The 25,193-nt window shown below is 41.8% G+C and overlaps 1 protein-coding gene across 1 annotated transcript in view; it reads right to left on the bottom strand.

Moving 5' to 3' along the window:
• Positions 1 to 9,489: 9,489 nt before the first annotated feature.
• The window catches only part of KLF13 (Kruppel like factor 13), a 33,102-nt gene continuing 17,398 nt past the window's right edge, over positions 9,490 to 25,193 (bottom strand). The window contains exon 2 of the mRNA XM_032699750.1: positions 9,490 to 15,021. Coding sequence (XP_032555641.1) covers positions 14,729 to 15,021 — 293 coding nt within the window. The 3' untranslated portion in view covers positions 9,490 to 14,728. The remainder of the gene's footprint in view (positions 15,022 to 25,193) is intronic.

Raw genomic sequence — 25,193 nt, forward strand, 5'->3', positions numbered from 1 at the left:
AGAGCCAAGTCATTTATTTTCTAAATGTCTGAGTCAATTTTGATTTTATTCAACACACTTGGGTTGTTTGTACCCAGTTTTCTGAGCTATCCAGATTATGCTGTGTTAGCATCCAATCATTTAATCTCCTAATGGCATTAATAATTCTTTGAAACACTTTCCCCTGGTGATTGATAAAATTATTAGTTAGTGTAGGTCTGGCCCTCTCTTGAGACAGTGGATTGGTGATTATTTATCAGTTAAACTAATCTTTTCAAGTGATCTAAAAAGGTTCGAAAGGGCCTGTTTTTATAACATAATCCTGGATTTTTTAATTTTGTCCTTTCATTCTTGATTCAAGTTCCATATGAACCATTCTATTGCTGTGCCTTTTCATGGAGCACGTTTCCCTTCAATCATTGCTGTTTGACATCATCTTGAATTTGAATTGGGGATAAATCAGATAGTAAAATAGTGTGGGGAGGAGAGATATAAAAATCTTTGAACGTTTACCTGTTCTGCAGATCTCAAAGCTTTCAATATACTAATAAGCCAACCTGCTATTAAGATTCTCCTTCTTCCTGGTGCAAACATACTATATCTGCAGACAGAGGAGAAGCTAAGGGTCAGCAGAGGTTGTGGACTTGCTGAACTCTGTGCATTTGCTGGGGTTTTCTGACATGACTAGTTTCTAGCAGTCTGGTCCTTAAATGTAAGCACAGTAAGCTTATCTGCCTGGCTGATTGATATTGGAGTTATTTTACGTTTATGGAAGTATTAGTCCTTTTGTATTGATTTAAAAACCACAATCATGCAATTTATTCAACATGATCAGATTCCTGAATCCTTCTAGAGCTCTAACAAATCCAAGAGGGTTTCAGGGAAACACAGAGCAGACTTGCTTGCAGAATTTACCTTCAAGAAACACTTCAAGACTTCCCCTGGGGAAAGGACATTAAAGCAACATAAGACATTGCTTGTTGAAATCTGGCTTTGGCTGGCCTCCCTGATTGGCTTCCTGGCCAAAAATTGGGTTCCCTCAGCTTGTTTTGGAGGTTTGTTCTCTTTTCAGTGTGCACTCAGAACTGCCATGGGTGAGTTTTCAGTCCATACAGAAGTGTGGAAAAGAGCATTTCAGTTGATGCTGCCTGTGGCTCATCTCCTCATCTCTGAACAGGTTTGTAAGAGGACAGCAGTGTTAGTAAAGGATGACTTCCCAGATGACTCTGGGAGCACCTCCTTCTCTGATGCCCTGCTCGCTGCCCCAACCTGCCCTGCACAACTGGGACCAGTTCCCCCCTCCTGCTCTGGGGCTGCCAGGGTTGGTGTCACAGAGCACTGCATAGAAAACTGCTGTCAGGAGCTCATTTGTAATAGCATACAGTGAAAATCTGATTTAGTAATGGAAAGAAAGGAAATACAGCCCACATTTGCAGAGTGCTCATAAAAAAGAATTTTCCCCCAGCCTGTCAGCTTTGTACTAAGTGATTCCAGTTTTCTTCTGTGGCATAGTAACTAGAACTGTTGAAAAACGTATCATATATGGATTATCTGACTGGATTTTAGCTTGAAAACAAAATGAACCATGTTTAAGTACAAATATGGTTTTACTTTATAAAGCTGTGCTCTACTCGCCATGGTCTCCTTAAATAAATCTATGTATTTCTTTGAGTTGTCACCACATTTGAAAGACTCACTGCTTACAACACAAGTGCAATGCTTTTCTTTGTGTAACCATATTTCCAAGAAAAAAAGAGCATTTTAAAGAACAAATTGAGTACCTTTCCCAAAACTCCACCCAACTTGGATACCTTGCTGAAATCAAGCTGTTAATATTGTTAACTCAGAGGAAGCAAAATGAAAGTAGTTCAAGCCACCTAACATTGCTATAAGACCCCAATTGAGAGCAAGTAAGAGTGGGAAAAATTTCATTTCTCTTCCCTGTTGTAGGGGCTGACTGTCCCTTGTCCAACTTCAAAAATGTGATGATGGAATTGCACCACTGAAAAGCATCTGTATCATAGTCACCCAGACCAGGGACATACAGTAAGTGGGGAGGGAACGATGAAGACTTAAAGGAGAAAACAGAGTGAGGGGGCTACACTGGGACCTGATAATAATGGTTTACAGGACTGCTAAACAGCTAACCTGAACTCACACAGTGCTGTGATCTAAGACAAAAATTAACAAAACTACTTCTATTATTCCTGTAACCATAGCATTTGCTCAAATGTTTAGCTATGTGCATCATAAGAACTAAGAGAAATCTGAGCGATGAAGCAAAGGCTAAGGCACCAGAGCTCCTTGGGCTGGGGAGATTCCTAAAGGATTCCTGCCCTCCCTCTATTGTGCCCCCGTTTTATGGTTGCAAAACACTGTCTTTCTGCACAGAAAAACATTAAGTCACTGTGCTCATTTCAAGAAGGCCACAAAACCATCCAAATAGAAAAGCTGGATGTCTCAGTGCTGTGCAGAATGATGCTGAATTTACTTTTTTCCATCTACAGCAAATCATCTTCAGGATGCCTGCAAAGGCTGAACACCCTTGGAGTGATTGGAATGAAGAGATGGCAGACTCAAGGACCCACACCTCTTGCACAAGATTTAACAGCATGGTATGGTCAGGTTTCTTTGAAATGTAAAGTACCTCACATTGGACTTCCTCTGCCAATTATAATAAAGACTTTGATCGTTTGAGTAGGAAGGAGGGGGAGCAAAATGGCAGCGGCTAGTGTAGGAGCCAGCATTAATACATTCTAATTAGTAAGTGTGGGAGTAAATTTACCACTGTTGGCCAGAAAAAGCTGCCTATCCTACATAAGATGGGTGGCAACAGCAAGGTGGCTCTTTGGCACAGTTACAGAGAGCAGGCATCCAGTCCAGCCCCATCAAATCTGTTGTTAAACTGCCACAAATCAGTGCCCATGCCCTTTGAGAATGCCTCAGATCAGACCTGCTCCTCAGGCAGGTGCTGCTCTCACAGTGTATGCACCGTGGGCTCTGCCCCAGCTGGCTCGGGGGTTGAGCTCTCCCAGAAGGTCCCCTGGTGCTCCTGCCCCCTGGGAATGCTGACAGCACAAGCACACAGACCCTCACTGCTCCCGCTTCATGTGCACTTTCTGTTGCTTGGATGAGTCCCCAGCAGAGTAGTTTTGACACTGATAAATGGAATACAAGAGTCATAACATAATATGAGGTTTGAAGCCCAAATGTCCTGCCTAGACAATCAGGACCAGTTTCAATTTCTCTCCTCTAGAACTGAACTTGATTTGAGGTACAAAACATTGGAATTAGTGAGTTATGGGCAATGCATCTTTCTCCTTTTGCAGTGCTTATGGGTAATGTTCTCCATACTGTTCACATAATTTGTGTGAACAGAGAAGAGTCATGAATTTAATTGGGTATCATAGTCTGTTGTAAAATCTGTTACTGACTTCTTGCTTCTGCACAGTACTCCAGAATACCACAAAACTGGCAAACGTACAATCTAGGTGCTTTTAAATGCTGGCAGAAGGGTTATGTAAAAAATATTGCTTTTCTTCTTTAAAGAAAGGTTTTTAACTTTACAAAGCAAAATGGAAGTTGTTTCCAGGCATGAACTCCAATTATGGATGTGTGACTATGTAAAACAATCAACTACTTCGTGATTGTTCAAACAACAAAGTTTGGACAGCTCCATGACCCTTTCTTTTTGAAAAGCTGACACATTACTGGTGCTGATAATTTTCCAGAATTTCTGGGTTCTAGCTGGGTTTGAATATAGCAATGAACACTTTCCAGAAGGCAGGCTGATGTGTTACCAATCATGTTATAAATTTGCCATCAGAACTAAAGCATTTGTAAGGCTGAGTGGGACACATCCATGAAGGAAGGCAGCTCTAAGGCACAGATGTGCTTACAGGCAGTGCTAATCCTGCTCCAGCAGCCAGATTTTTACCTGGAGCAGAATGTGGCTGGGGAGGGAAGCCCCCTGTTCGTGTCAGCTCCGTGTCCCTGTGCAGGACCCACAGCCCTCGATGGCACCAGCTGCTCTTTGGTCACTGTCCCCTGATGGACTCACCGGGCTCCTCTCCCATGTGGCAGCTGAATCTCTTGCTGTCTGATGGCCTGTGAGGCATCTGCTGTGCCTGTGCTTAGGTTTGGACAGTCCAGACAGGCTGTGCATCTTTACAACTGATAAAACCTGTACTGCAGCCAGTCTGCTTTGCCTTTGGCTTCTGTTCTTCAAACCATGACTCCTGTTTTTTGAGGAAATTATCAGACAAGCAAGGAGCTCAGCTGTAGCATAAATATCTCATGCATCTGGGTTTCTAAGATTTCTGGACAATACTGCTGTCTTATTCTCAAAAATAACTGAAAGCAAATACAAAATATAAATGCTTCAGCATCACTTTTACTATATAGGGCTTCATATTATTAAAATGTAGCTAGCACCAAGTAGCTGAAATGCTCATTACCCTGTCACATGTGAAAACCTTTTCAAAATTAGAAATGCTGTTCATTAGAAAAGACACTCTGTAGCATGCCCTCATTTTCCAATTGTTATAGCTGTTCATGGTAGATGACGTCTACCTCCCTGAACTTGACAATAAACAGATCTTCATCCAGCACGTTTGCAAAGGTTTTGTGCAGAGACATGGGGCAAGTATTTATCAGGCAGTAAAGGTATAATTAGGAATTAAACTGAATAATTCCTAGTGATTTTTCCTAGCCCTTCCCAGACCACAGTCATGCTTACAGAAAACGGTAGTTCTAAGTTAAAAAGATAATTTTTGTGTGATACTCCCCAAATGTTCCCTGTGCCAGGGATTTCCAGGCTGGGCTCAGTGTAGGCTGAGGGGACCCTGCAGTGCAGAGCCTGGGGTGTGCAGTGGTGAGTGCAGACTGCAGGGGAAAGGAGGGAGCAGGCGTTTGTCCTTGCAGGACAGCAAAGCTGCCATTCGTGCCTGTGTTGAGTGCAAGGTGCTGTGTGTAAGATGCTGGGCAAGGAGGCCGTGCTCTGAAGCACTCACTGTTTGGAATGAGGTGGGATCTGAACACACGAACAGAAAATTACTAAGGAAAGGATTTTTTCTTCTAGGGGCAATGGTAACAAGAATACTGATTGAAGACTTTGTCATGAGGCTGAGGGATGTGAATCTAAACCACTGCTATCAGTAAAAAACCAGAATTTTGAAAGCATTGCACACGTTGTCCATCATATTTCAGCTCCTATATCCAAGAGGCCGGGTTTATTTCTAAGAAACTTCCATCTTAGTTCATAAAACCCATGTTCTATCCTTGTAATAGCCCTGTACTTGAGGCAGATTATTTTAAGGACCTGTTGAGGGTGCTACATAACTTGGCTGTGATTTTTCTCTTGCTGAGTAACTTCATGCACAGGCCTGGGCATGTTCTCGAGGTCCCAGCCAGCCCCTCCCAAAGCCAGATCACACCACCACCCAGAGAAGCTGGGAGCCTGAGCACAAAAACACAGGCCGTGTACAGCTGGGGTTTAAAGCTGACCACTCAGCTGTGCCTCTACTCCTATTTAACAGCAGTTAAGTGGTGAAGCCCTGTCTTCTTGAAATGCTTCCCCTCTCTCAGCAAACACTATGTAATATGCAATTTTTACAGTGAATTGAAGCATATTTTTACTTCTGAAATACAACCCTTCTGTTTTAGTCCTCCTTAATCATAGTGATTTTGTGGAGAATAACAAATTTTCCATTCACGGACTTAAAACTTGATTTTTTTCCTTATTTCCTTCAGCATTAATTATCCCTCCTAAAAATAGACAGGTGGAATCCAAAAATATCCAGTGAAGCCTTACTGGAAGGTTTCTTGCAGGGATTCCAAGAGCCAGACCTGATTTATTGACCCAGCCTCGTTGTTTGTGCAGACCCACCCTGCTCCAGGTTCCTGTTTCCAGGCTTGCCTCTTGTTTGCTCAGTTAATCAGCACAGCTGCCTGCGAGGGCTCGTTCAGGGGAAACTCTCCCTTCCCCAGTCCTCAGGGAAGGTTGCAAAAGCTGATTAGTGTGTGGCTGGTTGCACACCCTCAGCTCCTGAGGCTGACGGCTCTGCTGCAGGGAGGGAGATGGATGTATGTAGGTCATGTCTTGGAGGGCTCTGCCAACCTGCCGTGCCCAGCAGCGCGGGCGTCTCCCTGGGCTGGCCCTGGCACAGGGGGGACTGGCACTCCTGAGCAAAACTTTCTTCTTTCTTCTTCCTCCATGTCATCCTGTTTCTCCCGGCAGGCTGTAAACGCAGTTTGTATGACAGCCTCAGAGTGGGAAAGACTGGGATTTGTTTTATGACTTCCAAAGTTAACAAAAAGCTTGGATGTTAAACCAAACCTGCAAGGCCTTGCAACTTCATGGAGCTGTCTGTCTATAATTTCAAAGGGTTTGAGATAGTTCTCAACCTCAGCTCTGATCAGTGGTGACTCTGCATTTTGGTGTAGAAGTCTTGATACAGCCCGGGTTTGGGGCCAGCCACTTGTGGGTGTGCCCTGCTCGTTACTCCCCTCTGGGCAGATCCGAGCTGTGATTTTGATCTTTAGATGTATGTGAGCTTCCAAGTGTGGCATTTTGAAAGTCCCAAACTGACATCTTTTCTGCAGAGGGTGGGGCATGAGGCTTGAGAAAAAAGCTGTAGGGTCTTTGAAGTGCAAAGCTTTGAAGTTTAATAAAAGCTAACAAATTCCTCTTGCAGTTCACTGTCTGTGGAAACTCTGGAAGGTAAGACTTTTAACCAAAGAGACTGGATAACATTTAAAAGTGACAGACCGGGGAAGTGTGGCTTTCACGTTTTAACTGTTTGTGCAGCGGTGGAGAAGGTGAGCTTGATTCAAAGAGTGTGCACCAAACAACAGTCAGTCTCCACCTTCCTTCTGCATTCAGATCACGGGCATAAAAACGTGTCATTGAAGGAGGAGGGAGGAATTTCTCTCTTCCTGTTGCTATTGTGTTTTGTTATGTTTTGTGTCTGTTCAGTTTGTCTCCAGGATCAGAGAAATGACTCAGAAAGTTATTTCCACAATAGGAGGGCATGGGAAAACACAAACACTGGTCTCTTAAAGACACACAGCCCTGTTGGTACACACTGACATGCCTTACCTTCTAGTCTGTTGGAATTGCTACCACATGAGCTACCTTACTCCGTCCTCTAGAACCCTGGCTGGATTTTGCACGTTAGGCTTTGTTTTCATCTCTAGAAAATGGCATCAAATTACCTTACCCTATACTTCTTTCTTATTTTTCTATACTTAAACAGGGAAGCCCCTGTTTACCTTCCCTTCCCCATTTATTGCACCTCTCCTCTACTCCTCACATTTTTTCACCTTATTCCTCTTTCTGTGCTGCCATAAACCCGAAACTCTCTCTGTGACAGCAGCACCCTCTCTCCTGTCCTTCAGATGGGCTTTTTTTCTCACTGGCGTTCTCCCATCCACCAACCTGGCACTCTGCACCTTCCCTCTGGGACATGTCCCAGCCATACCTGGCAGCTTTGGGAAGAGCACTGGGGCTGGCTCTGAACAAGCCAGTCTGGAAGCCTTTGTGATGCAGTCGTGGTGCCGCAGGCCCAGCCCTGCTGAGCAGTGCCCAGGCAGGATAAGGACCCAGTAATGCAGAGAAGAAACTTCAGCTCAGCAGAAACCAGTAGCACCAGCGTCCTGGAGCCTCCCTCAGCCCAGCCCCTGGTGCCAACCCCTCTTTTTCCACTGAACGTTTGCTGCAGCCAGTAGGAACCAAAGATTAAATCTATTTCCTGCCTGTGCCAACCAGGTAGGACAGGTTGAGCCTTTCTTTACAATTATGATGAGGCAGCAATTACACTCTAAAGCTGTATTCTCTTGGTGAGGTAGAGCTATTACTAAGCTCAGTGTTTTGGTTTTGCTAGCAGACCTTTGGGCCTGTTCTTGCCTAAAACCCCCCTCAGGTTTTCTTGAGTCTCTTTTCTTCACTCTTGTTTTTTTCGATGACTTGTTCAACGTAATCTTCTTCTTCAAGTTGCCTAAAGCACAAATCTGGCTCCCAAAGCCAGTGTTCAGTCCTGCTTCCCTCTTCTCTTCTTGCTGTTCAGATATCTGAGCATCCAGACTCCCTCCCTTTCCTGGTGCATGGATTGAGAAATATTAAAATAATCTCTCTCTTTATCCTCTTAGCTGTGCCAGCAGCACGTTGTAGCTGCCTAAACATATGTCTTGCCTGCTTGAGTGACTGTTTGACTTAGCTCTCCTCTGCTGCTCTTGGAAAAGATGCTGCAGCCTCTGGTCATCTTTGGAGGTGCTGCCTAACTTGCTCTGAAATTCTTTAGGACAGCCCACATGTATTCTGGTGCCATGTAAGCCTTCCTAGTCAGGTGCTAGAAACACTTGTCTCACTGTCCTCACCTCATTTTTATTTCAGTCTCCATTTCTCTCCCTTTTCTCTGTTTCTATTGACTGTATTTATATTTGTGTCACTTTACTGTCTTGCAGCTAACTAGCAAAGCGTGCCAGGGGTGTAGTTCCTTGAAAAGCCAGGGCAATGAACTTTAAGGTGGATTACTTTGAAGCCAGAAATGATAAACAGGTAAGGGAAAATAGGAAAATTGTAGCACTATTGTCACTCCTCTTCTGGTGGACTGCTGCCAAGTCAACGAACATTTCATGGCACATGCTGAGTCACAGGCAAGACAGAAACCCGTGCATGCGTTCAGGAACTGGAGGGAAGGTTTTGTGCAGGTGAGAATGTGTAAACACACGTTTCAGAGCGTGGGTGTCTGAGTGGGGAAGCACATAACAGTACAGTATCAAGGCAGCACAGCGTCAACTGAAACCCCAATCCTTTGGTTCTCTTTTCATTCTCCCAGCAAGTTTAGAAAACAGTCTTTGACTGCTCTTCTGTTATCAAACCCAAGGCAGATCTGTCATGTAGGAAGGACGACTTCTGAAGTGCTACTCTTTGGGGCCTATTTTCACAAACAGTGCCTGGAAGTGTCACATAACCTGTATATCTAAGAAACTTCAGACTCATTCCTTCACATCTGCAAATGCCTCATGTTTTTGAGGAAGTCACTCATATCTGTGTTTCAATTCCCTCATCTTTAAAATCAGGAAAGAACATTTTGAGACGCTTGTGAGATTATACTGCTGCTGTTTTGTCAGGACATTGCCACTAGTGGAGATGATATCACAAATGTGCAAAAACTGGGCTTTGAAAAAAAAGGATGGCTGACTCTCTGACCTTCAAATCATGCCTATTAATCCCATAACCATCTTGTAAAGAAAAATACGGTATATACCAGCTTTGAGAAAGGAATTAAAAAATACCAGTTAAAGCAGAGAGGAGTACACAACATGCACAATAAACATCACAGAAGCTTTCTCTCAATGGTTAAAAAAAATCCCATTTTAAACAATAACACTGGATGAAATTTAAACAGAGATATCAAACAAGATATCAAGCATCAAATGAACAGGAAAAACATTAACAACTGATGGCTTTTAGCTGATACATAGAGAAGGAAATTAAGAGAAAACCAATATTTCATAGTTATAGTTTATTTTGGAAAATGTAAATGTCACTAACCATGCATACAAGTTAAGACAATACTTTACAGTTCTTAAGTTTCTTCCTTTTTCTTTTGTCTCCTTTTCCTGTTGTTGCATAGGACATTATCACAATATATAACCTGTGCAGTACAAAATACATAAAAAGTTACAGCAGAGCAAGAATAGATGAACATATAATTGTACAAGTGTAATACTTCAATGTAGTGACTTAAGAGTTGAAAAGTGAGCCATGGAAGCATTCATGTGCTGCTGGTGAAGCTGTACAAGTGAGGATGACAGCAGCAGCCTTGCAGTTCACCAAAGCTGGAAGAATCGATGTGAACACGTGCACACTCCTGGCACACGTTCTCTGTCACCCATCCAGGCATGTGCTTGTGGAAAAGCACATGTGCTCCCACACACATCCCCCAGAATGCACAACAGACACAAGCACTGCAGCTGTAACCGGAGATGAAACTCAACCACAAACCTCCAACAGGTTCAACCTTTCCAGATGCAATGGTATTTGGATCCAGAGATTTGGTTCAGACCCATCACTACCTATAATGAACTGGATCCCTGGTTTTGCTCTGTAGATATCCCTTCATTATTCAGTGTGTAATATAGACACACTGCTGTGTATTTATGTATACATACATACTATACAATATACACACATATATGCATTTATATATATGTGCATATGCTTATATAAATCCATATATATATAAATATATATATATATATATAAACACCTATACCAGTGAATGGGCTTTTGCATTCTATATTCTGGTTTATGGGATAAACAAGTATAATTTGGTTATTTTCTTCTGCCTAAGGCTTTAGCTTTATCCCCAAAGGACTTACAAATACACATGTTCATCAGCCATTCACTGACACAGACTACGTTAGCACCCAATGCACAAACACATGGTGTGATGGAGTAAAAGAGCACCTGCATGTTAGTTTCTAGGCATTACCTGATGAAATTAGTAAATCAAATGGCAATGAAAAAGCAAGATTTAAGCATGCAGAGTTGATTTTCCTTATTCTTCACAAACCATGTTCTCCAAAACAACAATGCACTTCACAAAGTACAAATTCTGTAGCTCATGACAAAGACCTGGAGAAAGGCAGTTGTGAATGGGAATAGCTACAAACAGGTGAGCTCCTCACATGGCCTTTAATGCCCAGATGTGTGAAACAGGGAAAGCACTGAACATCTGCAGAGAGGGGACTGAGGTTTTCAAGGCTCTCACAGCTACCATTATTGCAAGGGTTAATGCAATAGAGAAGAGGATACATACAGGAATTAGATGTTAACCATCAAACAGAGGCTTCTGATGACTGGTCATAAATATATACCTTTGTGGTTATGTAAACAGATAGTATGCATGTATTATAAAAGCAAGGAACAACTAATTTGCAGACATAAAAAATTCTCTCAGAATCTAGCTGCCAGGAGTATCCCAGGACTGCCTTCTAAGAAGCAGGATGAAAACTGAATTCATGTTGCCATTCGGCCTTTGCAGAGGATGAGGTTAATGGAAGGGGCGACTGAGTTTCTATCTCCAGGTGAGTGGTGGTAGTGGAATGATGACTTTTAGCTTGCACCCATTTCCTGCAGCAAGGCAGTTCAGCTCAACTCTTCCAGCCGAAGCCAGAATTGTGGCTGGAGAAAAACAGACAAACTTTCAGGGGTTCCTTAATAATAATAAACCTGTTGTTGCAGTCTGAAATTGAAATTAAAAAAAACACAATGGCAGTGTTGTCGCTTGTGAGGACTCACCTCAGCAGGGCAGGTTGCTGGGGCAACAGAGGAGGCAGGAGAGATGCACACCCCTCCAGACACAGGACTGTGAGGAAACCTGCCCCTTGCCAGGGCAGGACTGCCTGAGTGTGACTGTTTGTTGCTATGCCAGGACTGGTTTAGATTACACCACTGGGGCAAACAACAAGGGCAAAAACCTGAGGTTAGTTTGGATAAGCACCCAGATTTCAAAACACAATTTGAGCTGCTTTGACGTCTTCTATCTGCAAAACTCAGGAGAAACCATCATGAGAATGGAGTCTAATGACCTTGCTGGTCATTAGCCATTTCTAGCAGATGCTGGAAAACAACAAACACTCTTTTTTCATATGAAAACATTATGAGAAGTTCTGTTCACATTCAGTTTTGGAAACTACTAGTGGTTTAGAATTCATCATTTATCCTAAAACTATGATGTATTAAACATTTAATGGAGTTCTTTCAAACTCCAGCTGGGATTTTAAAACAGGGTAACTTGACTGCCACCCTAACACACGCTGAGGAATTTACAACAAAGATGTAGAAAAAAAAGTTTTAACGACCAATTTCAGAGAATTTCCTGAAAGTGTAGCTGTGTTGGTTATATACACCCATACTCTTCTCATTAAATGAAAAGACTGAACTGGAAATTTGACTTTGAACCAATTTATTTTTTCCTGATAAAACTTGGAGAATTAGTAGTAATATCTATGATGAATATATGTAAAATGTTAGTTTACTGTTAGAGTTAAAGATTGCATAGTTCTATGTCCCTCAGAACAGGTTGTTCCATAATCTTTATATTCTACAATCTCAGCACTAATAAAGCCTGGTGCAAATATTCCTTCTTCAGGCAATTATTAAAACAACTTGTTTGGAATGCATCTGCTGAATTATTGAGCCCTAAAAAAATGGACTGGAGCGGTTCCTCCTTTCCTGAAGATTAAATGATGCTCTTGTTGGAAAAGATGATGATATAACAAACTGAATTTGGAACACGAAGCCTGTCATTTTTGCTGATGCTTCGTGCTCCTTCTGGTTTTGGTTGTTCCTCCTGCCCTCCATATCCCTGTATTAAGGTATAATGATAATGAGAAATGTGTTTATGACTTGTTTTGAAGTATGTGCACAAGACACAGCTGACCTGTAGAATTCCTTGAGCTAGATATCTTAAATGCCTCTTTACTAACTACAGCAGAAGAGCTCTTTCAGCAGTCACAGAAATGATTGGAATGTGAATTCCTGTTACCTGAATTGTATCAAGTTGTTAAAATTGTGTATCTCAGTAGATTTTAAAAAAAACATAAAATAAGAACAGAGGAAATCTGTAAAGGCAAAGAGACCTGGCTTTCCCCTAACTCACAGAGGTTCCGCAACCCATCATTTAAACTCAACAATACTTGTCATCTTGCAAAAAACCCTAGCAATCCTCTTTTTCTGTGAAATGAAGCAGTAGAATTATGCCTCGCACGACTTCCAATCCAAAAGGGGAAACTGTGATTTTCCAAGAGGTGAAATCTGGAGAAAATGAATGTGAAAAAATACTGAAATATCTGCACTTTGTCTATCTATACAACTAATAGAATCTGTAGTATCAGGAATAATGTAAATATTATGGAAGTACCTATGAAACTACTTGGAAACCTACATTAGCCTCTCACAGTTAACATACAGTACAACAAAACCTTGCAAAATTAATCAATGCAAAGCAGCAAGTAAGATACAGGTTCATTTGGAATCTGGGAGCATTCACTTAATATCAAATGACAGGTTTGGCATCGAGAGCTTCTTCTCACCGTGCTACACTTAACTGCATTTATACCCTACAGTAAAAACAGGATCCCCCAAAATTCCAGAATCAAAAGGACCTGAAGTTATAATATGCACTATCAGACCAGACAAACACGGAAAGTGTATTTGCTGCCAGTGAGGTCTTCAGTACATCACAATGCTCCTGGCGCTTTTGCTATGCTTTCTACCATACAAAACATAAAAATCCACCTTCTTCTGCTCTATCTAGTGTCAAATATTTGAAAGTTATTAAAAAGTAGCCAATATTCCCTTTCTGTTATCAAGCAGTTATTCAGAAATAAGAGCACCTTGCTTTATGCTGGTATGTGTATTTTTGAGAAACCTGTAGTAATGCTGAGCTATAGTCACTTTAATTTAAAACTAAATGCATATTTTACTTTTCCAGTCAGAAGATACCTTATGATCTTCACTTCCTTTCATCAGCAACCACAATTTTGATGCAACAGAATACAGAAACTATGTCTTAGCCAATTTGTTTTTCTAAGACACAGCTGTACAGCAGGTAGGTACCTTGATAACAGTTTTGGTGGGCATTGGTTCAGTAATGCTATTTCCACAATTCATTTAAAAAAAAAAAAGAGAGAGAAAGAAATAAAGGAAATTGTTCAAGTCAGCGTGGTTTGATTTGAATATTCTGTTGGTCCCATACTGAGCAGGCAGTGCAGATAGCTTAACAACTTGGAGAGTGTGACGACAGAAAGCCTCCGAGACTCCAGGCCACCTTGCAAGAAAATGTTACCCAGTGTAAATATGTTTCTTCGTGATTTAGGTTACTTACTTTTAAGGCATCTTGTTTAAATGTTTTTCTCAGAATTTTATCTAGCATGAAACAAACCAACAAACAAGTTTATCAACCTCCCAGAGATTTTTGCAATAGAAAGTTGGGTTTGGAGCATCTTCAGCATGAAGTGAAAAGACAGCTTGCCAACAAAAGCAGAGGGCAGCTGGAAGAAAGACAGGACTTCTGTTTAGACACTCCCCAACATAGGTATATAATGAGGAAAACAAACAATGGAAGAGTCTGGTACTACATTCCAGTATTGGTTTGGTTTCCGTATTGTTTGCTTGTTTTCCCAATGTGTGAAAGAACCTAACAAAATCTTCTGAGTGCAATTATATTTACAGAGTAAGGCCGTGGTTAGGGTGTGTCTTCATTGTAATTATTGTGTAACATAAATATCCATCCCTGAGAAAGGAGAAGGGGGACACAAATCCAACACAGTTCATTTGTAAGTGTATGTACGCTTATGTTGTGCAATCCCATCTTATAAACTACTTTGACACCTGAGGTGAATTAAGTGGGGCTTTTTGCCTTTTTTTTATTTTTTCTCATTTTCTTATAAAGAATAATGAAGAGGATCCATAAATGGTTGCAAAATATATGAAATATTGAGACAGCAGGAGTCACGAAGTGTAACATGTAAGTTTGTCCATCCATGAGGTTAGAATAGCCACTCGTGTGGTCGGGTAAAGCAAATTTGACTAGAAATTGCAGTGGGAGGAAGCTATTTACTGATTTTTTTTAAGAAGGGGGCGTAGGGGAGGGAAACAACAGTTTTCCAAAGGTGTGCAACACAAGCCGAAGTCCCCTGGGCGTCGGAGGCGCGGTGCCGCGGGCAGCGGGGCGGGCTACGGGGAGCTGGCGGGGCTCAGCGTGGGGCTGGAGGCGTCCGAGCGGCTGTGGTCACTGAGGGAGCCGGCCCTGGAGCCGCTGCCCGCCCGGCCCCGCAGCATTCCCGGCTGGAAGTTGGCGTGGCGCCGCGCGTGCTTCGTCAGGTGGTCGCTGCGCATGAAGCGCTTCTCGCACAGGGGGCAGCGGAACCGCTTCTCGCCCGTATGGGTGCGGTGGTGCCGCGCCAGCTCGTCCGAGCGGGCGAACTTCTTCGTGCAGCCCGGCCAGCTGCACTCGAAGGGCCGCTCACCTGCGGGAGGCACACACGGCACGTTAGAGCACAGCACGGACTCCGCCGGGCTTTGTACGCGCGGGGTAGAACAGAAAGGCTGGGAGCAAGGCAGAGCCACTATCTGGATGGGGAAGGTGATACCCTCTGCTGCTCTGGTATTCCAGTCCATCAAAAAGTACTGCCAATCCAGCTAGTGATATACCTTATTTGATAACTGCATCTTCAGGGACGCTGGGCTCCTGATCCTTTCATGGATATCACATTTCAAATCTCTTGTGCTCTGTTCGACTTCATTACTTGATAATACCTGTACTGAGCTTTATAGTATATTCACTTATTCCTCCAAGCTGTCCCTATGTGTCTGACTCAATGCTGAAGTTCAGAAGGTGTGATGAAGTCTCCCTCTTCAGCTATCTACAAGCAATTTTGGTAAAAATTAAGATTGGCAATGTTGAGGCACTGATTTGAGGCTCCCACCTTGTATTCTCCACAGCCATGCCTGTGTTTTCTGCATCTGCTACAAAGCACTGCGGTTTCTCGTGTTCCCTGCCTTATGCCTCTAGAAGGGAGCCAGGGAGCACTGTATTCCAACCAGGCAAATGTGTCACATTGAAGGGATCAGCTTCTGTCAACAGCTCACCTGAACCCCCTGACCTGTGACACTGTCAGACCCATGACCAGTGAGCCCAAAGGAGCAGTGACCTGGTGACCTGATGCGGTTGTGAGCCCTCAGCCATGGAATCGCCTCTCACAGGACAGATGCTGTGCAGGAGCTCTGCACGTGGGCACTGTGGGAGATGTGCAGCCTGAGAAGCTCTGCACATTGTTGTTGGGCAGATGGATATCTGGAATGTATTCCCAGATTCACCACTGATGTGTTGCATAGCCTTGGGCACCTCACGTTATCTGTTTCCATTCTTAGCTTCTCCATTTGATAAAAATGAAAACATTGACTCATGAAATGTGCTATTACTTCTGCATATTGCTTTGGTTCTTACTGTCACTGAGTCTGAACATCTCATATTCCTTATTTGTTACTCATCAAGAACATGTTATTCTTTTGTGAATACACAGAGAATTTTTCATAGTTATAATTTTAATAACTTCCTACTTGCACTAATCCTAATGTTTCTAATTCTGAATAGCCAGTTCAAGAGGCCTAGAGAGCTATATAAATTCTGTGGCAAAACAGGAAAGAAAAGTTCTCCCCACACTACACTAAATGGAAAATAAAGAAAGAAATTAGCCTTCTGGAGAAATTCAATACACCTTAATCAAAACAGAGAGCAAAACTGACCCCAGCAAACCTTCAATCTAAGCAGCCAATACTCTGCTTTAAATTCACACATTTGGCGGTAACATTTATCTCCAGGATCTACTTAGGAGGCTTCTGCTCAGAAAAATAGTTTTATAAGTTCCTCTCCTCTCTGTTCATGATGCCTGCAAGATACTTCAGCCAAATCTCAAAGAGTGTCTCAATGAACAGATAGGCAAGTCTTTTTTTAAATAGGATTTTGTTCAAGAATCTGGAGAAAGCAAGTGTTCCTGATGTTTCATTGATTATTTAGGAGAAAGATCAAGTCTCATTAGACCAGCTGTTCTTAAGCACCTTTGGTGGATTTCATTCCCCCTCCAATTACACTGCATAATGCAATGGTGTATCTGTGCAGGACCCAATGAGATCTGCAGATGGAGAACCATGAGCACCACCTCTGTGTAATGTATGGCCAGTCTTCGCGAACGAAGATTTGGGAAAGGTCTTTACCCTTCGAGCCTGCGCAGTGGATTTTTTAGGTGAGACACAGTGTGCGCTGAGCTGAGCCCGCCCTTTAATCCTAAGGTTCATCTGCCGGGGCCAAGGCACCACCTCTAGTGCTCTGCAAAAGGCAGCAAAGACAAACAGAACTGCTTTCAGTTGGCTTCCCCTGAACTAAAGCCTAAGAAATGTAGGGCTCCACAAATGATTTTAAGAATACAACCACAACCAACTGGTTTTGAAGGATATAGTCTTGTTGCTTAAAATAACCTGTGCAAACCCATTCAATGTCCTCCTTAGCCTTCTCCTACCTGCCAGCTGTTAGGGAGTGGCCTCCCCCTCTGCTGATAGAAATGGGAAACGAATATATTTTGGCTGGTTTTCATATATCTTTTCATAGATATGCTCCTGCCTGTGGTGGGACATGCCAGTCATCCCTGTTGTGAAACCAGATTCACCAGTCTTCTCCCGTGTTTTGGTCATACAACAGAGAAAATTCTATGAGGACTTCGGAACCTCTGGGAAGGGCAGTGAGACATGGTCTGAGAGGTGGAGGTGGATCTGGCCTGCAAAACTGGAGTTTCTCATCCCTCAGCTATGCCATCATTTTTTTGGTAAGGCACTGGCTTTTGGATGTTTCTATTGCCTGAGTCCATTTTCTCTGTGTTTATTGGTGGTACAAATGGTGTCAGCAAATGTTCTTCCCTTGAAGAACTGTCCCATAAAATGACTGCTTGCAGACAAGAAAGGCAAAAGTTTTCATGCAGTGTTTTGCTTCTGCTGTTGAGAACACCATGAAGCACAAACAAAATCGTACCTTTTTTTTTTTAGTAGTTTGCATGGCATCAGCTGCTCTTGTCTATAATTCTATCATTGGGGAGCCAGCAGTAGGGACAACATTCCAGTTCCTCATGAGAGAGAGGTTCTGAAGCAGGATTGTGTAAGACCTGTGTTATCCAGCACTAACAGACAGGTAATGAAGGTATTGCACAACTTATCTCCCCTCTCTCCACTGCACATCAGATCTGGATGAGAACATTCAGGTTCCTACTCATCCTCTGATTTGATGTTAATGATGGTGGTGAGGATTTGGGTGCTGAGCCAAAAAATGTTGTCTGTCTTCCACTACATTTCTACTGTCCTCTGTCCTCCCCCTTCCTAGGGACTATTTTTCCCCTCAGTCTTCTCTAGTCTTGATTTGACATCTTCTTGGTAGTTGTCTTTAAGTTTCTTGGTCAAGTGGTTTTCTACTAACAGCTGGCATCACTCTAGTAGTGGTGATAGCTCTCTAGAGTGTTTCCCAGCTTTGCTGAGGTTTAGCAATTCCTCTTCAAAGAAAAACTGTATTGTGAGGAAATGCTGGATGCCTTGTGTCAAGATATGAGAGTCATTATTGTTCAGAAAAAAATAATATACAGTCTGGAACAAAGTTGCTGTGGGGTATTAATTAAGACAAGACCAAGTTGCTGCTCCAAAACCACATGTGGAAATTCACAGCCTGTCATTGTTCTCATCTCTCAAACAGAAGGGATGTGGTTTTCTGTGCAGGTAAGTTATATAAATGTCCTTTTACCAGCAGTAAAGCAATCAACAGAATGAGAGATTATATGACTTGATTGCCTAATCTCATTAAGGAACAGGCAGCCACAGTACAACGTTCTTGCATAAGCAGCACGCCATGGACATGTTGTGCTCAACAAAGAGCTCTCACCATTAAAATGGCTACACAGAACACAATAAGGATTCATTCAGCTCCACTTAGGCAATGCCCAAGTCAGAGTTTTACCTTTGTACCCCGAGTGCAGAATGTGATCTTACAGATTAATGCACAAATGTTATCAAATATCTTAGATGTGGCAGGAAACAATCATGTGAATGTGAATGTTGAGAGTGTTAATGCTGTGACTTGGCAGCAGCAGTATCTTTGTGCATTATGAGCCTTACTAGCAAGTCTCAAAGAGTGGTAAGTCTCCAAAAGGTAAAGATGCTTGAAAAAAAATGAACCAAAAAGCAACTCAGGCTTCCTTACTCTTTGGAGAGGCAAGTGAGAGACGCCTTTAAGGCATTGGAATATTTTAAGGAAGGAATATTGTAAATTATTCTTTCACAATTTTAAATAGGTTTGGATTTCCATGTTCCAAATCCCACTAAACAGTAACCTTTCTAGCTCCTCTCCCAGAGCATGTGACACCACATAACTTGTGTTTAGAGCTACACAAGCTGGGAAGACATCACATTTGAGAATTGAATTCAGCTGATCTTAACTGAAAATTACACAAGCAAGAACATTTTTGGCTTTTTCCTGAACTCCACCCAGTCCAAAAAAAAAAAGTGTGTAAAGCTGCATTAAGAAACTTGCAGTGCTCAGTGAGTGAAAGTACGTGAGCTGTGCAGGTGCACTGAGTTCTGAATTCATTCCAGAGGCACAGATCTGGCTGCTCGTGCTGCTCATATTGTCTGGCAGAGCTGACTGCCAAGGGAAACATGGAATCGCCTGAGCTACAGAAACAGAATTAAAAAAAGGTACTTCTCTCCTCTCTTGCTGGAAGGGATTCAGAAGTATCTAGAGCCAGCCTGTCCTTTATAAAGGCCCTTTGTATTATTCTATATTTGTCAATCATTATATATATTGAGGCAACTGTATGTAGATATGGGAAACAAAAACTACAGAGACTGTGGAACCAGATCTGTTGTCTACTGAGCTTGATTGGTACTGTACTTTTAGTGCACATGTAGTTTTAAGGACTCCTTTCCTATGTAGTGACACTGCTGTACAGACCTGGAGTGATCTCCTTCCTGCTTCACCAGTTCATCTCTATGATATCCAGCATTTGAGTGTCATTTAAAAACAGATACCAAGTACTGTGTAGGCCTGAGCATACTTTAAAAATAACCTGCTACTGACTGAAATGCCCAAGCAGTTTAAGACAACTGTGACACCAACAATTTTCTGAACTACAATGCAAGGATTAGGCAGTTGTGTCTGAACAGTCTGAAGTGTGATATCTGCTGCCCTACAGATCAGCGTACTAGCAAGTCAAACCACGTACTGGGGGCTATTTTTTCAATTTAACTCATGTAATAACCCTGCACATTATGTTAAGCTCTTCCATCATATGCCAAGGACATGCAATAACAAAGAAATTTGTATACCGGGAATTCCACAAGTGCCTGCAAAACCAGAAACAGTAAGCCAGAAACAATTTTCTGTGATCTTTAATCTGTTCTGCTGCTTCACAGAACAGCATTGTATGTTGTTATAAAAACAGACTAGAAACCTGAACATGCCACTGTGTGCTATTCTTATATTTCTACATTTTCATATATGTAATTAAGAGTATATTTGGAAACACAGATCAGCAGGCTGGGTGGGGAGGATGAGGGCCAGACAGTTAAACAGAGATGTGACAGAAGCAGCCTTCCTTCAGGAGAGGAAATGCTATCTTGGGAAGGAACATTCAGCCAAGCAGACTATGCTTCTTGAGAGTGGATGTTATTGAAAAAAAAAAACAAAGAGAAAAGGTCATCATTCAATAGCATTGATACATATTTATGAATATTTTAGTTTCTGTTATTCTCTTTGTTTATAAAGAAACCCGTTTGCATGGCCAAAAACCAAGTCCTTAACCTTCTCGGTGCAAGAAAGAGTAATGCATAGCTTCGATGTTGCTTTGATGTTAGACAAATTGTGGTTTCTTTAGTAAGTATCTAAAAAAGGATCAAAAAATTCCAAAGCCTCATAATTCCTAATTCCTATCAAATGAAACTAGTTAGTTTTAAATTAATTATTTTGGGAGTGATATAACCAAGTAAGGAAAATGCAGTAGTATTTTACAACTGCTGTTGTGTCTGTACAACAGCTTTTGGGTATCTCTTTCACACCCATCTAGCAGAGGTAGCAAAGTCAGCAACATCAAGCCTCACTAGTCCCGGGGAAATTAGGATGTTTTAGTAATGCTCTCACTGAAAAGTTAGAGGGTGAATTTGACTGTCACTAGACACTGGAAACCCCAGATGGGAGTGTGGTAAGAATGTCCCAATCCAATAAAAGCTCCAGTTGGAGTTCCCATGTTACCAGACCCTAGGACACAAAAGGACCTGGGTTGCATTAGGACCTGCTGACAGAAGCAGGCAAGTTCTGCTAATTCCATTATCTGTCAGTGACCTTTTTTTAGGAACTGGAGTTCTCAGAATTCCAGCAAGGACAGAGCCAGGCATATACAACCTCACTTCAAAGTGTGCACATCTTTATTTTGATCTTAACAAATCCAGTCATTAAACTAATAAATTATTGGATCATTGTTTTCTATGTGCATAGGAAACTACTCCTAAGCAGGAGCTGCAACAGCTACCACAGTACCCACTATTTAAATGCTTGGTTTATTTTCTGTACCTTAACATTTTCATTGACTTATTTAGACATGTATGAATATTTCTTGAAAGGGGCATTTCCATATGTGGCAAGTTTACATTTTAAGTGGTTACATCTGTGTTACTGTTTGCTCTGGAAGTCCTGTATTGCTCCATGTGGGAGCACAGCTCACAGCACGTGACTGATCTGTTAAACCACAGCTGACTAGAACACCTCAAACAGCAAATGCTGAGCACACATGTTCAGGTACTATAATGATAATGGCTGCAAAGCAGAGAAATGTCAGTAGTGAAAAATTCCTCCCCAGTCAGATCTGCCCCCAAACCAAAATAGCTCCTCTCCTCTGTTCCATGCAGATATCTAGTCCTCTTACAAATGCTAGCACTCACTCTCACCAGAATGGAAACAATCTTTTTTTTCTTTTTTTTTTTTTAAACAGATTACATTCTATCAGTTATATTCTAGGCTTTTATTTCAAACTTGTTCAATAATGGCTGAAAACTCAGTTTACACTAATTTTAACTACTTAACTGCATTTTTATCAGCCACATTTGCTTCTCTTTTGTCAAAGCAGAATCATTCTAACATAATCCATTGTCTAAAATACACATTCCATGGCTTTACTGAATATCTTTTTAAACAGGGATGCCCAGGCTGAACTGCTCTGTGTGAGGTTCTATGGCTTGGCGTTTTTTAAATATCCATGTTTTTTATTCTGCATCTTTACACAGTGAATTAAGAATCATCTGAAATTTGAACCCGTTAGCTTTACCAAGTCATTTTCTGCCTACCATGTTAGCTCCTGATCGACTCCTGCTTAGTTCTTGCTTTCTCTCTGCTGCAGGGCACCACTGTGTGTTCAGTAAATTAAGCCCTGTATTCCACTCCCAACCCAAACCTAGTTCTGGACCACTTCACACACCCAGTAAGTAGCTGGAAGTTATGTTCCAGGATCTGGAAAATAAATCTTACAGCAAATTGGCTTTAAAATGAAATGGGCATAAATTTAATAAAAAGAAATATTGCTACATCCTTTGCTAAGGTTTTGAATGAAAGAGTGAAATAAAGGCTAAAACGATGTGGATAACTTTTTTCATGCTCAGTTGAAAAATTAAAAAAACTTTGAACTGCAGAAGAATTCAGCAAACAAAGAAACCCACAGTTATTTTATTTTTAGTTGACCAAAATGTTTTACTTCTTTTGACATGTTTTTTTATAACACTATTTTAATTCCTTTAGCTTTGGGGACAGTTTTCAAGACAATGATGACGTTAATCTGAACTGAAGTAATGAAACACACTAGCACAATTTTTCTGAAATCAAAAAAGTCAGTCTAAACTGTTTTCTGACTACTTGTCAGGGAACGACTGTTCATCAGAAAGTGTAGTTTCTATAGTTCCTACTAGTAAAGAAATGCAAAGTTTTTAATATTCTTCATTAACATTTCTTGGCAGCTTTCCCTCCATGAAGATTAAATGCCTCACATTTTTACTAAGTGACTAACTGGAGATCTGATCTTTTAAGGGAACAATTTCATTTGTATTTTCAACTTCCACTGAACTCCCTATGTTTATAAGCACAAGGGAATTCCAAAGACAGCTAACAAGGGGCTAAACAGCCAAGGGTAAGGACCATGAAAGTCTGTCCTCTACTTCACAGAGAAATCTTGGAATAGATTTTAGATCTATGCTGAAAATGTGACCATGCCTTCTGGCATTGCAGTAGGACCCAGGGAGTCTGAGGTGATTCCCTACAACATGTTAAGGACAAGAAACATTTTGCAGTGTTATGCTAAGCTGCTTTCATTTCCTTGTACTTTTGTCCTCCTGAGTAATTTTGCAAATTGTTGGTGAGTGATGCAGCCCTTCAAAACACTGTCTGTTTTGAGTTCTCCCAACAGTACTAAGATGCACTAACGTGCCATGCACTGCCATGGCAAAGAAGCAACTAACCCAAAGTCCATGCCAGAAAGACCTAGCATATTTTCAAAACATGTATTTTTATGATCTTCTCTGCACTGGTATCAAGTGTTAAGAGTTCCACGGATACACAGTGCATTCTGTTTGGTTTTCTTCTTTCTAGCTGTGTTTACACCACAGTCTTTCTCTGCTAGAGAGAACTTCAAAACACAGGTAATCCTGCTGGGCAATTGAGAAATTAAATTCTTTCTCATCAACTGAAGATCATAAAACAGTCACTAAAATCCCGTTAGGATTTCCAGTTTGAAATTCACATCTGTATCCGTAGACCTGAGCACTGAGAGTCTGATGCTCCTTTGTTTTACTGCACTCTTGTACTCAGAGACATAATGTTTGTCCTCGCTAATACTGGGATTTCCCTGTGCAGTTTGTCCCTTCCTGCTTTTACAAGTTTATGGTTTAGTTCTTCTCCCTTCCTTACACAACCCCCCGCCATCTTGTCTGTTCCTTTCTCTTTGAAACTATAGAAAATCAGCTGCTCTAGGCCGGGGGTTTGTGAAGCTCTGAAGTCACAAACTACATCAAAACAGAGCTGGGTGGGGAGCTGGGTGGGTGGGTGGGGTAAGTGGGTGTGTTAAATATGTTCAAGAGTTTTTGTCTTGAAGCTCAACCAGATTAAAAATCGTGAAGGTGAGTTTAGCCTTCAGGATTCCTTCCTTTTATGATGGGGCCTGGATATATGGACACAAATCTTTGAAATACATCCTCTCTCTAGAAGTAACAGGAGTATTTAAAGCTACTTTAGCAAAGAGGCTGATTGAATTGATCCAAAGGCACTTTTATAACTTTCTGCATAATTAATTAACCTAGTCATGTGCTCACCACTTCGGCATGCATGTGTGCATCTCATGGCTTGATTTGAGACATCAGTAGAATCCAGTGCAGTAGAAAAGCCAGCAGAAAGACAACGGTGAAGCTAAAGGCTGAGAAAGGGAGAGCAAGCATACAGAGATCTGTGTAATGTCTAAAACACTCCTATGGCTTAGGGATTCCTCATCATTCTTCTAACCAAGGGTCACAGGCTGCCTGGAGCTGCTAGCAAAATGATGGGACTTCACTTAGTGAAGGGAGGTGAGGGCATCCTTGGTTTTGCTGCCCTCCCCAGCCTCCCATCACAACACTGCTGGGAGCCATGATGAGATGTTGAAGAATCGATATTCTTGTTAGTATCTAAAGCACTGAAATTTAGCAAAACAGCTCCAAATTCTTAGCAAAGTGTTCCTGGGGGAGTTACTGATCATATCCAAATGCAGTAATAGCAGGTCCTTTTGGGTGTCAGTTCTCATTGGTACTGGGGGTGTTCAGGTTAGCCATGTAAGGTAAGGAAGAGATGAACACATATGTTTTCTCTTCACAGAAGTATCTCATTACCCACATCTCCCAGGGCAAGTAAAGTTTTCTTTGCATGACTAGAAAAAGCAATGCACAGCTTTGTGACAGCAACTGCATTACTGCTGTTACTGCATTACTGCTGTTACTGCATTACAACTTCCAGATGGCCTTGTCAAAGTCAACATAAATAGTATTTCTCTTGACCCTTTTCTGTCATAGTTGCTGTGGTTTTGCTATGTGACTGCGCTAATAGCAAGTACACTTCAAAAGCACTACAGCAATACCTCTTAGTCTGTAAAGCTGTGAGTAACCAAAACTTCAGTTTTCTCTTACAAAGGTAAATGGTAATTTGCACAATTGTATGAGATGGTGTTTACAATGTATCCAATTTCAAAGATAAGGTAGAAGTCTCCTTATAGTTCTATCTGGATTTATCATTGTTATCTAATGCTGCTCTTTGGAGATTTTGTCTTAAGTCTGAAGCCTAAAGTTCACTATTTTACTCTCTTTCCCAAAAGTTCTGACATAGGACCAAAATGGAGACCCCCCCATAGAAGAAAAGAGAGATATGTGAGCCATTGCATACCCATGAGGCTGGAAACCTCTCCTGCCTGGCAGGGACAACTTCTACATCTAGGGGAGTATGCAGACTGGAATGGGCCCTGTCTGCCCCACAGGGATAACTCCTATCGATCCTGGTTCCATTAAGTGCAGTGCCTTTGTTTACATGGATTTTTGCCACATCCTGTTA

The sequence above is a fragment of the Chiroxiphia lanceolata genome, chromosome 12, assembly GCF_009829145.1.
Source record: "Chiroxiphia lanceolata isolate bChiLan1 chromosome 12, bChiLan1.pri, whole genome shotgun sequence".
NCBI lineage: Eukaryota > Metazoa > Chordata > Aves > Passeriformes > Pipridae > Chiroxiphia > Chiroxiphia lanceolata.